The sequence below is a fragment of the Marmota monax genome, unplaced genomic scaffold (assembly GCF_021218885.2).
Source record: "Marmota monax isolate L192 unplaced genomic scaffold, Marmota_monax_Labrador192_F-V1.1 WCK01_AAM20220418_F8-fsc00086, whole genome shotgun sequence".
Classification (NCBI taxonomy): Eukaryota; Metazoa; Chordata; class Mammalia; order Rodentia; family Sciuridae; genus Marmota; species Marmota monax.
Genome location: NW_026693086.1, coordinates 1,817,869 through 1,832,322, shown reverse-complemented (window position 1 = coordinate 1,832,322; position 14,454 = coordinate 1,817,869). Strand labels below are relative to the sequence as shown.

The following is a 14,454-nucleotide window of genomic DNA, read 5'->3' as shown; positions in this document are numbered from 1 at the left end:
GAATGGGGAGGCGCTGGGCCCGGTGCACTTACCGGTAAATGATGCCCTTGCTCTGCAAGAAGAACAGACCGATGGCGATTTCTGCAGCGTAAAATCTGAAATGAAGAAGAGACAACGAGAGATGGGAGAAGTTCAAAGACACCTTCTGCTGGGCAGCTGGAAGGAGGGGAAGGGCGCTGAAGTCTCCCCTGGATGGTCAGCTGCCCAGCTCACCAGGGTACAAATGGGGGGACAGGGGGCCCCAGAGCCAGGAGGACAGACTGGGGGTAGGCAAAGGTTTGTCATTTGCATAGTGGGAGGGTCCCATGGGCTCTGATGGACCGGATGGGGAATGGGAGTCTCAGACTATGGCCAGTTAAAAAAAAAAATCTTTTTAAATTTTTTTGGTGGGGTGCTGGAACATGATAAGATCTTTTGAACCCGGGGCTTCGTGCATGCGAGGCAAGCCCTCTACCAACTGAGCTGTATCCCCCCTGGCCCAGATAAAATATCTTAATAACAACAGCCAGCACCCATCTGCCGAGTGTCCTATTAGGTGGTCTCTAATTCTCATCATAGTCCTATGCTACAGGCCCCACTAGTGCCTCCCTGTTCTAATGAGGACAACTGAGGCTTAGGGGGACGAACTCTTAAGATGACGTAGCCAATGGGGGGGGGCACAGCCAGGATTGGGAGCGACATGGGTCTAGGTATCACTTCTCAGTGAAGGTCCGCCCGGCGGAAAGGGCATCTGCGAGAACCAGGAAGCCCATTTATGCCGCGAGGGCTGGGCAGGGTTCTGGGCAATGAGGTTAAGCCCTGGCAATACGTCTTCTGGGCTAATGGAATTAAGCCTGTGGTCCATGGACGTCAGAAATGAAAGGGGAACGAGAGCTTTAGTCTGATTAGAATTGTGCCAAGAGATGCCAATGGCTTGATTCACAAACACAACCACAACAGGGTGCTCATGAGCCCAGCAGGTGGACGTGAGGGGCCAGCCAGCCCCAGGAGTGACAGGTGGGGGGCCTAGTCATGTTCTAGGGGGCCTTTAGGGGGAGCAATGAGATCCTAGCGAACTCCCCAGGAACTGGTGCTGATGCTGATTCCTGTGACCTGCCACGTCTCTGTTCCCCATAGAGTCCTTTAAAATATATATCCATATATTTACCATTTATTGTACAGAGGGATGGGTTTACTGAGGTATCGCCACACACACACAGAGAGGTGCATCTCTTCTTCTCCCTGCCCCCTCTTTCCCCCCTCCCCAGTTCCTAGTAATCCTTCTTCTACGTTCAGATCAACATTTTTTAAATTTGTTATTTATTTTTCTTTTTTTAGTTTCCATCTATGAGGAAACATGCAGTTTTGTTTCTTTCTTTATTTCTTTCTGGGTCTGGCTTATTTCACTTGGACAAAATCAGGGATCTCTGTTCTAAAAAGAAGAGTCCTGGCTGGTTTGTAGTCTGAGGGGGACAAAAGAGACTCATCCAAACCTGGCCTCCATCTCCCTTTCCTGGTCCTTCATCTCCTTGGAGTGAAGGCTCCTACGAAGCCCTGAGCAAGTTTCCGAAAGCCTCTCGGTCTCCGGTTTCTGTTTGCAAACCAGAGATCCCCACCACCCAGGGTTGTTGTCAGGATTAAATGAGAACATGTTTGTTGAACGCCCAGGAGCTGGCATAGAGTAAGTGCTCAGTAAATATTAGCGAACCACCCAACAGAACCTCCAACGACATTCCCTAAGGAAGCTACGAGTCCTTCCTCCGGAATCAGGGTCAAGAATTAAAGAGAAAGAAATAGCTGTGGGTTTTTGGACTCCATATTCTGAGCTGGTGTCAGGGGCCAAAAGAATCAACTCACATTAAGGAGGACACCTTCTTCCTGTGGCCAAGTACTTCAAACAAAGAAGGAGCTCCCGATGTTTCAAAGTCCCTCCTTTGGTGAAAAACCCCAAAGGAACTAACAAACCATCCATTATTCCAAGGGGAAAAAAAAAGCACGAGTTTCCCCTTACACAGCATGAGGCTCCTTGAACCGGCCCACTTGTTGGATGTGGTACATGAGGTCGCCCCCGTTCACGTACTCCATCACAAAATACAGGCGGTCCTGGAGAAAGAGAGAGAGAGCCAAGGGCAAAGTCAGCATCCTGTGGTTTCTTGGGTTCCAGAAGGAAAGCAGGGACTCGCTGGAATTTAGGATCCACCTCCCACCCACCCACCCCAGGACTCTGACACATGCTCCACGTCTCCCGGAGTATAAAACCTATGCTATTGGAAGTACGCAAGGGAGGCTAGGTGGAGCGGCAATCATTCTGAAAATTAATAACTACAATGTTTTAAGCTCATTGGTGCTGGAAAATATAATTAGCCCACTAATCTGGTGGCTTAATTGATATGACTGTTTAGGATCAGGTTAATTATAACAAAAAGTGGGAAACGTTATGGAAATAATATTGTGGGTAGGAGGTAGCTGTGGAAGCCAGCTCTGTTCATGTCCCCTGCTGCTCATGTCCTTGGATAGCACCTTCTTCCCTCAATGAATAGGACTGGATTGTGTAACCAGTAGGGGGCACAATTTCTGGGACTAGATCACAAAAGACCTTAGAGCAGCCACATCATGAAGACACCCAATCAGCACTAGGGACAGGTACCCGGGGTAAGGGGTGGAGATCTCCTGCCAGCAGCCGGCACCAGCTCCCCCAACGTGTGTGCGCAGACCACCTTGGAAGCAGACCCTCAGTTAAGCCTTCGGGGGGGGGGGCCTGTGGTCCCAGCCCCCAGCGGGACGGCAGCTGCAACTTCATTTGAGATCGAAAGTCAGAATCTTTGGTGGATAAGCCACCCCCAAACTCCTGACCCACAGAAACTGTGCAATAATCAGTGCTTCTTGTTGTCTTCAGCCCGGGAGCTCTGACACTAGACGACAGTCCACACAGTAATGGATAACACAGTGGTTAGGAAAGCCCAGACAACACATGCATTTTCAAAGTCTGGGAAATAGTAGCTTAGAAAGACACGTCCAGAGGTAAGGGAATTGGGGCCAGAAAAAGAAATGGGGAGCCCGTTCTGGGCTTCAAGTCAGGGGCTGTGTCCTCCTCCGCAGACCATGTGAGCCTGTTCCTGGTCCTGAGACTAGCACATAGTAGGTGCACAGTGAAAGAGCGCAGGTTTCTGTAGCAAGGGGGTTTATTTGGGAACACTGATCTGCCTCCGGGTGGCTGGGTGCATCAACCGAGGTAGGGTGGTGTCTGGGCCTCCTCTCTGGAAAGTGGAGGTCAGAGAACCCCAGCTGGGGTCGAATGAGTCGGGCAGAACCCCGTGATCCCCTGCTGTCCTTCCACCTGAGGGCGTTTGTGCTAAGTGGATGAAGAGCCTCACGTCTTCCTGGAGACTTGGGCTTGGGTTCGGCATAAAGGTTTGCTCCTTCCTTTCGGTTTGCGATGGCGGGGTCTGCACCGACTATTTGTAGTGCTCATGTTCTCTCAGCCTAAAAAAAACACTTCCTTAGCCCACCAGATCTAAATTAGGTCTGCCTGTTACATTCCTGCACGAACCTCTGTGGGCTTCTTTTATTTTTCCCCCTCTCATCCCATCATAATTGGTAATTATATATTTAACCCAGTGATTCTTTCTCTATTTATTCACTAATTAAATTTAAAATATTTATAAAGCCCTCCTGGGTACCAGGTTAGAGGTGCGGGGAATGAATCAGGGAACAAAATCAACAACAACTCCTTGTCTTTATCTTTCTTCGACTAGGATAACATCGATAAAGAGCACATTAGACATGATATATAAATGATATACAGTGGTAAAGGGAATTAAGTACTACGGAAAAAAAAAATCAAAAGATTGGGAATGCCAGATGGATGAGATGGGAGGAAAGACTCCCAGTTTCCATCAAGGGCTCAGGATAAAACTTACCGAGAAGATATTTCAGCAAAGATTTGGAGGAGGTGATAGAAACAGCTATGCAGAAATCAAGAGCAAGAGCCTATGGGGTGGTGGAAACAGCCGGTGCAAAGGCCCTGAGGCTAGCATGCACCTGATGGGCTTTAGGATCCACAGGGAACTGTGTCATCAGAGAAGAGAGGAGGCAAGATGGGAGAGGAGGCCAGAGAGGCTACGAGGGACTCAGATCATGTAAGGCTTAAGGATCTTAATGCAAGGTTTTGCTTTTTCACTCTCTAAAAAAATTGTCTAATGTCAGGTATGACAGAAAGTTCCACAAAGCCAGGGACCATGTCAAATTTATTTATCACTGTGTATCAACTAGCCAGCACCACACCTGGCCAAAGCAAGCCATCAGTGTACATGATGACCTGGGCAAATGAACAGAAGCCAGTGGCCCCCTAAATGGGAGGCCCGCAGTCTGGCGCCAGTTTCTAGTGGGGCAGGCTTGGGAAGGTCCCTTTCTATCTCTGAGCTTTGATCACTTTACTTGTAAGAAGAGGATGATATCAGCACCCATCCCTAACAGAGTGAGTGAGGGGCTCAGATCAAGCATGCCCCCGGCTGCAAACTATCAGTGAGACACAGATAAGATGCCCGAGTTATCGAAGCCAGATCAGTGCTGAGCAAACCCGAGTTGTATTGCACCTTAACCGATCATTAGACCCATTTGGTGGGGTCACTGAGAAAGAAAGATAAAAGAAAGAAGGAAAGAAAGAGAAGGGAATAGAAATTATCAGAGTCTCCTGCACCAAGAAGTATTCTTTTGCGAAAGGCGGGTTTGGGTGCACTGATGGCTGGGTGTGGCTGGGTCATGATGTGGAAGGTGGTTTGCGATCAAAATGGCGAAGCTCTTGTGAGGAGCTATGAAACCCGAAGAGCTGGTGGGGAAGTGGAGTGTAGGGCAAAGATTCCACCTTGGAAATCGCTCCGGGATCCGAAGCCCTATTCCTCTGCTAACTAAGTGTGCACCCCGCCCGGCTCCCTCCTCACCTGGAAACTCCACCTTCTTCCCCTGCCCCAGAGCGAAATAAATAACATGGCATTTGGAAAGTGTCTAGCACGATGTTGGCCATATAATAAATGTTCCATCTACCACTTAAAAAAATCTTTGAGGTGCATAGAGCTCTATTTTATAGACTCATAAGCCAGCGTATGAGCATTTGTCAAACGTGTATGGAGTGCCTAATTATAATGACCACGTGGTGAAATATATCTACCATCTTGAGGGCACGCCATAGGTGACTAGGCGCTTCATATAATTTTGTCTCACTCATTTCTAAACAACCCAATGTGACCCGTATTATTATCATTCTCCCTATTTTAAGAGATGGGAATGAATGCCTGTCATCCCAGTGGCTCGGGAGGCTGAGGCAGGAGGATCACGAGTTTCAAAGCCAGCCTCAGCCAAAGCGAGGCCCTAAGCAACTCAGTGAGACCCTGTCTCTAAATAAAATACAGAATAGGGCTGGGGATGGGGCTCCGTGGTCAAGTGCTCCTGAGTTCCATCCCTGGTAGCCCCTCACCCCTCCCCTCCAAAAAGGAGATGGAATTTGAAACTCAGAAGGGGTAAGGGGCTTACCAGAGGTTGTTTATCTGGTAAGTTGCACAGCCAGGATTTGAACCCGTGCAGTTTGGTTTCAGAGTCTCCACTCACAACCTCTCCCTGGGCTTCCCCCCCCCGTGAGTTCATCTTACACACAAGGTTCTGAGGTAGACGTGGGATGGATGATGCGTGGATGAGGACTCCCTTCAAAGAGGTTTCAGTGCAGAAGGGGAGAGCAGGAGTAGACACCACACGCAGGGGAAGAAGGTGGAGTTTCCAGGTGAGGAGGGAGCCGGGCGGGGTGCACACTTAGTTAGCAGAGGAATAGGGCTTCGGATCCCGGAGCGATTTCCAAGGTGGAATCTTTGCCCTACACTCCACTTCCCCACCAGCTCCTCGGGTTTTATAGCTCCTCACAAGAGCGTCACCATTTTGATCGCAAACCACCTTCCACATCATGACCCAGACACACCCATCCATCAGTGCACCCAAACCCGCCTTTCACAAAAGAATACTTCGTGGTGCAGGAGACACAGATAGTTTCTATTTCAAATTTGTGTTTGCTTTTTTTTAAAAAAATTAAATTTATTTATGTATTTATTCTAATTAGGTCTATATGACAGCAGAGTGTCACGCTAAGCCACATAAGCCAATCCCCCCCAAACAAAGGCCGAACGTTCTCTCTTACAGTCAGTGGATGCTAATCCATAATGCAGACGGGGTTGTGCGTGGGGAAAATTGCGTTTGCTTTTGAACCCAGGACCTCGTGCATGCCAGGTGAGAACTCTACCACCCGCCGTCGTGATCACTCCTATTCCACACATCGAGACAGAGCTGACAGGTGACGAGGACGAGCCCTGAGCTAACTGGTGTTTTTTTTTTTCAAATGATTTTTTTTTTCTCTCTCACACAGTACAACTTCACCCTCTCCACATCCCTCATGAGAGGTAGAGACGGAGGTGGAATAATCGCTCCTGTTCTCAGAGTCCAGAGCATATGAAATTTGCAAAAAGGTCACATGCAAGTTGGTGGCAGAATGCAGACAGGGAAGCCAGAATTGCCGGCACTCAGCCCCTGGTTCTTTGGTCGGGGAGGGTGGGGGGTGCTGATAGAAAAACAAGCCTAAAAATAGCGCCTGTCTTTGGTGCACATTGAAGAGAACCACAACACTTGCTTTTAAAAATTATTTTTAAAACTAGCAGATGGCATCGGCCACAGAGAGAAAGAGAGAGAGAGAGAGAAGAGAGGGAGAGGTTTGACTTGCTTGATTTCTGCTTGGATTAACTCAACTTGCCCCCCGAAACTCACTAGTAGGGATCCCAACATGGGGGGCTAGCTCCGCCGTGGGTAGGATTTTCTGGTCTGTTTGGACCACTCCCCGTAAGTGAGCAAATCCTGAGGCCATCAGCTCTGACCTGCACCCAGGCTGGGCTTTGGCCCTCGGGCGCTTCTGGCTGGCACCTTACCGCCCTTTCATTTCTGAACCAACGTTTAATGATGCCCACTCTCTGCCAGGCACCAGTCCATTGCCAGAGAAGCCACTGTGAATAATCCATGGTGCCCAATGGTAAGGATTCCCCCAGAGGAGCGGGGGAGACCAGAAACGTTTCCAAATGGCAGTGTTTCCCAAAATGGCACAGGAGACAATTTTAGGTAGCCGATGGACGCCGTCCGTTTTTTTACCTTGGTAATTTGTGTGTTTTCATGGGTCGCGTGAGAAATACGACTAGGCAGGCTGAGCCCCTGATGGCATGGCGTTCCAGAAGAGAAGGAACCAGGGTTGGGTGGACCAGGCGGAGTGTGAGAGATGAGAAGGTAAGAGATCAGGCCGGGTGCCGAGGCGCACTCCTGCCATCCCAGCCACTTGGGAGGCTGAGGCAGGAGGATCGCGAGTTCAAAGGCAGCCTCAGCAACTGAGCGAGGCTCTAAGCAACTCAGGGAGACCCTGTGTCTAATAAAATACTTAAGAAGGTCTGGGGATGTGGCTCAGTGGTTAAGTGCCCCTGGGTTCCATCCCTGGGGGAGAGAGAGAGAGAGAGAGAGAGAGAGAGAGAGAGAGAGAGAGAGATAAAGGAGAAATGGGAATTTCAGTCACCTCCCAACTGATGTCCAGCCCTCTACCAAGTTACCTAGGGCCCATCTCCAGTAGAGAGGTGAGTTCTAGAAGTTCACGGAGCATTCATGTTTGCAAGTCATGGTTCTTCGTGTTAAAGGGAAACATGATGAATAAGATACAGACCCTGCCCTAGGGGCATTTAGAATCTTGGTTGAAACAAGCGCATAAGGAATGGGAACCAGGATGTAGGCTAGCCTGTGATAAAAGCAATTGCACAAGAGACACGAGCAGGGAACCATGGGGGCTTCCGGTGACCACATGGCCTCTCCCCAAGGCCTCCAAGGCCTCCGTCATCTCCTGGTTGGCTTTGTTTTCCACTCGTCCTAGAAAATCATTGCAGGGCCTCAGAGGATCTTTCTCTTCATCACACCCAGGGGGTTTTGGATGAGGTTTTTTTTTCACTGGATTCAACCATGTAAAAAAATCAAAAGGCAACCAATACGGAAAGCAGTACGGAGATTCCTTGGAAAACTGGGAACAGGACCACCACTGGACCCAGCTATCCCTCTCCTCGGTCTGTACCCAAAGGACTTAAAAATAGCGTACTACAGGGACACAGCCACATCAGTGTTGATAGCAGCACAATTCACCATAGCCGAACTGTGGAGCCAACCTAGATGCCCTTCAGTGGAAGAATGGATAGGGGGAAATGTATATATGCGCAGTGGAATATTACTCAGCATCCAGAGAGAATAAAATCATGGCATTTGCAGGTGAACGGATGGAGCTGGAGAATATCATGCTCAGCGAAGTAAGCCAATCCCAAAAACCAAAGGCTGAATTTTTTTTTGATAGGAGGAGGCTGATCCATAATGGGGATGGGGTGGGGAGCATGGGGGGGTGGGAATGGAGGAACTTTAGAAAGAGCAAAGTGGAGGGAGAGAATAGGAGGATAGGAAAGAAGGTGGAATGAGACAGACATCATTACCCCAAGTACCTGTATGAAGACACGAATATGGGACTATCTTGTGTACAACCAGAGACATGAAAAACTGTGCTCTATGTGTGTACTATGAGTGGAATCGCATTCTGCTGTCATGTGTAACAAATTAGAATAAATAAGATGAAGAACCAAGGAAGCATTGGGTGAGTATTAACTTGAGGTCCGGCTTGGCCCCCTCCCATGCTTTTGGTTTTCTAAAGGAGACTCAGCTCAGGGTTCATCCCTCCGCTCTCTGGGCTGATGAGTCTTGACTTATATTTCTCTCCTCTCCCTCTCTGCTGAGCTCTGGTCTGCTCCAGCTGGCTCCAGGAGGTATCTACGTGGGTGTTCCTGTGTCATCTCCAATTAAAAGCTCAGAAAGGCAAACTCACCAGCTTTCTCTTTAAACTAGCCAGTCTGCTCAGCCTTAAAGGGCTTCTTCCTTCAGAACTTCTTTTATGTCCCTGGGATTCTTCGCTACGCGCTCACCCATCTTGTCCTCTAAGCTCGAAGCGACTTCAATGCATTTAAAATTCCCCTTTCTTCTTTATCTCTAATAGCCCATCAGTAAATGAACAAAATTAAAATGTCTGGCTGCATCGTGAGAAAGAGACAGAATCTCCCAAACTAGGAACCTGAGCGTGAGGTTTGGTTTCAAATGATGGGATATCATGTGCAGAGGTCATCTGAAGCCCCCAGAGGGGGTAAGGAATGTTGCCCCCCAGACAGCTTCAAGTGGAGTGTGACACAATGCCCACGTGACACAATGCTAAGCTATACCTGCCACTTTTTTAATAAGATACCACGGGCAGGGAACAGGAACCACGTGGGAACCCTGTGTACCACGCGCTAAGGCAAGTGGCAGTGAGAATTTGTCTAGTTAATGATCTTGAATAATGTTCTAAGCTGGGCAGTGAACTCATCCAGTCTTCAAGTTGCTCCCTATATTCCTCCAGAGAAATGGTGTCATGCTGTCGATAAGACTCCCTGGCTTTGGCATCAGGGAGTCCTGAGTTCGAGTCACTTGCTCTAAAACCTTAGATTGGTTATGTAAACTCTCCCTGCCTTCCTCTCCCTGCAGGTAGGCTAATAACAGCTTCTCCTCCACGTGGGGTGTTTCCAAGATCTATCCAATGATGCGTGTCAAGTTCATGCAAATTCACGGAGCTTTGCTGAAGTCAGTGTGTGGTCAAGGACCCGGATTCAGACGGAACCTTCCTTTTGCTGTATTTTATAGCCATAGAAGCATTGGTAGAACCAAGCAATCCATGCTCGCCTTTCCACATAGAGACCAAAGTTCTCAAGGGCTAGAATGACCTCCCTTCTTCCTTGAACTTCTTGCAAACCTTTGATTATTAAATAAATATGCAAAGCAGAGGGAACCAAGGTATATCTATTCCTACCTGCCCCCGCCGTCTAGGCCCGGGTTGCATTCCTGGTTTCTTTCCTGGGCTTAAGATCCTTGAGTGGCTTTAGCTGACTAAAGCCCCCAAGACCTGCCAAGTTCTAACCAGCTTCCCCTCTTTAAAGGCCCTAAAATGCCACATTTGTACCCCTACCCTCTGTCCAACTTCAACCCTGTCCATCCCCTTGGATTTAAGAGGGTTAGCCAGGCACGGGGGTGCATATCTGTAATCCCAGTGACTCAGTGGGCTGAGACAGGAGATCACAAGTTCAAGACCAGTCTCAGCAACTTAGTGAGGCCCTAAGCAACTCAGCAACACCCTGTCTCAAATTTTTAAAAATAAAATAAAAAGGGCTGGGGATGTGGCTCAGTGGTCAAGCACCCCTGGATTCAATCCCTAGTACAAAAAAAAAAAAAAGAGATGGTACCCCCTGTTGACATGAGCACCAAGTATTCCTTTTACAAGGTTCCTACTGAGATAGCTGTAGCCAGCCAATCAGCAGCAGATTGGGCCATGAAAAAACACCTGACCCAGGCAGAACCAATCGGATGCTCTTCCTATGAGTGTGAGCTGGAACTCAGGGGATTTGGCGGATAAGCAAGGGGCTAGGGAAGTCGTGTTAAGCAGTGAACAGCAAAGAAGAAAGAAAGCAAGAAGAAAGCACCGTAAATCTGTTCTAGACAGCCTTAGAGTTACAAGTTCTAATTCTCATGGGGCTCAGGCACACTTTGGCCTTTGAGTTGCTTTTTTCTCTGGTGAGATACTTCCTTTTTATTTTATTTATTTGGCATGAGCTAGTTTGGTGGGGGAGGTGCTCCTGGGGTTCAAGGGACATGCCAGCAGGGGCCCTTTCTACCCATGGACCTCCTTCTCCTCCCTTTCCCTGTCCTCTCCCGCATTCTGGGTGGATGCTTCTCCCAGCATGCCTTGCAGCTGAGTTATGGCTGGGCCCGTGGCAGCAGCAAAATCGGGGAGGAAGTAACTTCTGTCCTTCAATGACTCATAAAATCTAATTCTATTTAAAAAAAAAAAGAGGTGCATATGTTCAATTGAAAAGAAAACAGTTAAAATAGATGTTTTGCTGAAGAAACGTAACTGCCTGTGCCTACTGGCAGTTGGGAAATTGCATGAATGTGCCTGGTTGACATTGTCCCTGAGAAAAAAAACTGCAGAAAAATTGCAGGGAACAACATTTTTTTTGTGTGCCTGTACAGCAGAGTGCCCCCAGCCCAACTCTAATAATGGAAGCAACCTCCATTTAATGGTTATTATATGTTATCCACGGTGTCTTTGAGTCCTCACTTATTATGCTCACTTTAAAGATGATGAAACCAATATTTGCAACTGTTTAGTGGCTTTTTAAAGGTCTTGCAGCCGGTAATCATGGACCAGCTTCATCTAACTAAGAGCACTTATTTACCCTGTGTGCTTCCAAGGCCACTTGCCTAAGCCTATTTGGCTAAAATCAGGTAATCAACAATTCTCTAAAAATTCAACTCCCTTCTGAAGTCTCTTGTACATACTCAGGTATTAACTTTGCCAGCTTCTGGCACATTAAAAAAATTTTTTTCTTAAGTGCTTTATTATAGAGTCAGGTGCGGTGGCACACACCTGTAATCCCAGCAGCTCGGGAGCCTGAGGCAGGAGGATCTCTAGTTCAAAGCCAGCCTCAGCAATGGTGAGGCAATAAGCAACTCAGTGAGACCCTGTCTCTAAATAAAATACAAAATAGGGCTGGGGATGGGGAGTGAGTTCAATCCCCAGTACAAAAAAAAAATGTGCTTTATTATAGAAACTTTTGAAATAATTTAAATTCAAAGAGAAAACAATCACCCACAAACCCCTCTCTAAATCAAATCAATATTTTGGTTTACACAGGCTCCCTTCTGGTTCTTTCCCATGTGCATATTCAATCTGAACACATTTGGAATAATATATTAAATAGCGGGCAATCGACTCCATTTTTTCTATTAATACTCTCCCATGTCCATTTTGGAAAGACCTTTCTCAATCCCACATTAAGGACATTTCTGACGTAACACTGTTCTTCTAAGCAACTTTTTAAATCACTCAATTCACATCATTTTAAGAATGGCAAAAAAAAACAACAAAAAACCCACTTCGTGCATTGCTGGATGTCTCGCTTTTATCTATTTTAATCTTCAGAATTCTAAGTCTCCGGCGAAAATTAAAAAAAAAAAAAAACAACATATCAAACTTGCAGCATGTCTACTAGATTTGTCATTCTCTTAGAGATGGCTGATTCATATAGGAATTCTGGGTCACAGAATACAAAATGACAATCGCTCTGGCTACACCGGCCTTGGTTCATGCTCTTCAAACGCACAGGGCATGCTCCTGCCTCGGGCCTTCACACTCACGCCTCCTCCTGCTGGGACTGTTCTGCCCCCAGAGAGCCCCCCGTGCCTTGCTGTGGTCTCTGCTCAAATGTCATCTGTATCAGCGAGGCCTTCCTTGATGATCCTATCAAAAATAGCATCTGGCCGGCCCAGCCCAGCCACCGCTGTCCCCTTGACTTCGTGTTGCTGTGGTGGTTTCTCTGTCTCCCCCACTAGAAGGTAAATTCCAAGGGAACAGGGACTTTATCTCTGTTGTCCCCTGTCGTGCCCCTGATGGTGATACAGCTGGGGCCTGACATATTTAGTTCAACAAATAAACAGGTGTTGAAACCATCAATCAGCATCAGCTCTCCACAGGTGGGCCACAGAGCCACGTTCGTGAGCCTTCCTGGGAGCCACAGGAACAACGGTTTGCCTCACGTGTATGCAGCAACCCCCCCCCCCCCGCTCCCCCAGCTCAAAATCACTCCCAGGGAGAAAACTCTCACCTGATTCTTGCAATATCCCAGTAGGATGTGGGAGCAGGGAGTGACAGCTTCCTAAGGGCCATTAGGAAGCTGGCTCGAGTTCTGGGCTCCCACTTACCAACACTAAAAGCTGAGCCGCTTTCTCAGAGGTTGGTTTTCCTTTGGACAGAAATGTGGACGGTCACTCAGAAGGTCCTTGCAAAGATTAGATGTGATCGTGAAAGTGGAAATATTTTGTGAGACAGCAGAGGGCAGATACCTCACAGGAAGGACAGCAGAGGCTTCCGGGATTGGGGTTCTGGAGTCTTGCTGCACCACTGACCGACTGTTGGATAGTGCCTAAGTGACTTAATTTCTCTGACTGTCAGCATTCCTATCTGTGAGTCGGGGTTAGTAAGGGGACCTCTCCAACAGAGACGCTGGGAGAGAGAAATGTGATCCTACAGAGAGGTTTAGCATGGCGTGCGACACACACTGGAGAGCACATCATCGCTGTTTGCTGCTGCTTTGGGTCTGGTTTGTAGCACTGTCACTATTAAGCATTGTCACTTGGCGGTGACGCAACCTGCTATGCTCACCAAAGCGTGGGTGCTGAGTACAATGGGTTGGTGAGCCAGGGCTGGGCACCCCTGAGCCTTTTATATGCAAAACTGGATCCTAGTTAATCCCTTCCACTTCAAGATTCCCAGGTGGCTGGAAGGAAGCATTTTTTTTTTTTAAGACCTACACGACAGATGCTCAACACGGAAAGGCAGTTCTACTTCAGAGATGGGAAAATCAAGGTGCAGAGGCACAGTGGGACTTCACTGAGCAGGTGAGAGGCAAGCAAGGCTCGGTTAGAGCTCAGGGTGGGGCCCGGAGGCAAGCAGTCTGTTGGGGAAGCCACCCCAGGTGTGTCAGCTACAGTAGGAGCCAGGTGACCTACACTTACACGACTTCATCATGTGGCAGTTTAGAGCAAGGCACCTTAGGCCAGACTGCCTGGGTTCAAATCGCAGACATGAACTACTTACTACCTGAGTGACCTCAGGACCTTGTTCTATGAAATGCAGATGATAATAGAATCCATCTGAGAGTTGACGTGTGGCTCAGCCCTGTGCCTCACATATAGAGTAGGCACTATTATAAGTCCTTGAAAATGAATGTAATGTATGCAAAATTAAAATACATGTGCTTAGCCAAAAAAAAAAAAAAGTGAGAAAAAATAATTTAATTCGGGGTATTTCACTCAGTGAGCATATGTGCAGAATTCAGGTGAGGTGGACATGGAGAGGGTACCCGTCCTTCCCTCAGCCAGGATCCCTCAGCCCCTGGGGCTTCTTGCTATTGGCAATTGGTAACATTCCTTGAGAAGGAGACCGGGCCCACACAATTCCCATGAAAACCCAGGCCTACCTCATCAACGCCAAAAAGTAGCACCAGGTTCAAAGAAAGACCTTCAGGACACTCTCTGTGACCGTTTTCCAAATAGTCAGTTACAAAGGAAGAGGCTATGCTTGAGTGGATATTAGTCACACATGACTGATTCCTTCCCCTCTCGACCCAGCCAACGGAAGTCAAAAGCTGCATCTCCAAGTACTCTTGGCCTCTCCTTTGAGAAGGTCTCCCTCCTACCCCATTTACCAGGTCGGGACTGTCCGTCATCTGCTGATTGATGTCCAAGTCAATTTGGGGACCACCCACGGAAAAGAGACGGAGCAGGGAGGGAGTC

The 14,454-nt window shown here is 48.0% G+C and overlaps 1 protein-coding gene across 3 annotated transcripts in view; it reads right to left on the bottom strand.

Annotated features, from left to right (window-relative positions):
• Window positions 1–14,454, bottom strand: part of Prkcb (protein kinase C beta) — a 303,273-nt gene that overhangs the window by 41,402 nt on the left and 247,417 nt on the right. For all 3 annotated transcript variants that reach the window (XM_046454415.2, XM_046454414.2, XM_058582629.1), the window contains 2 exons: window positions 1,991–2,082; window positions 33–95 (listed from right to left, as the gene is read on the bottom strand). In XM_046454415.2, coding sequence (XP_046310371.1) covers window positions 33–95; window positions 1,991–2,082 — 155 coding nt within the window. The remainder of the gene's footprint in view (window positions 1–32; window positions 96–1,990; window positions 2,083–14,454) is intronic.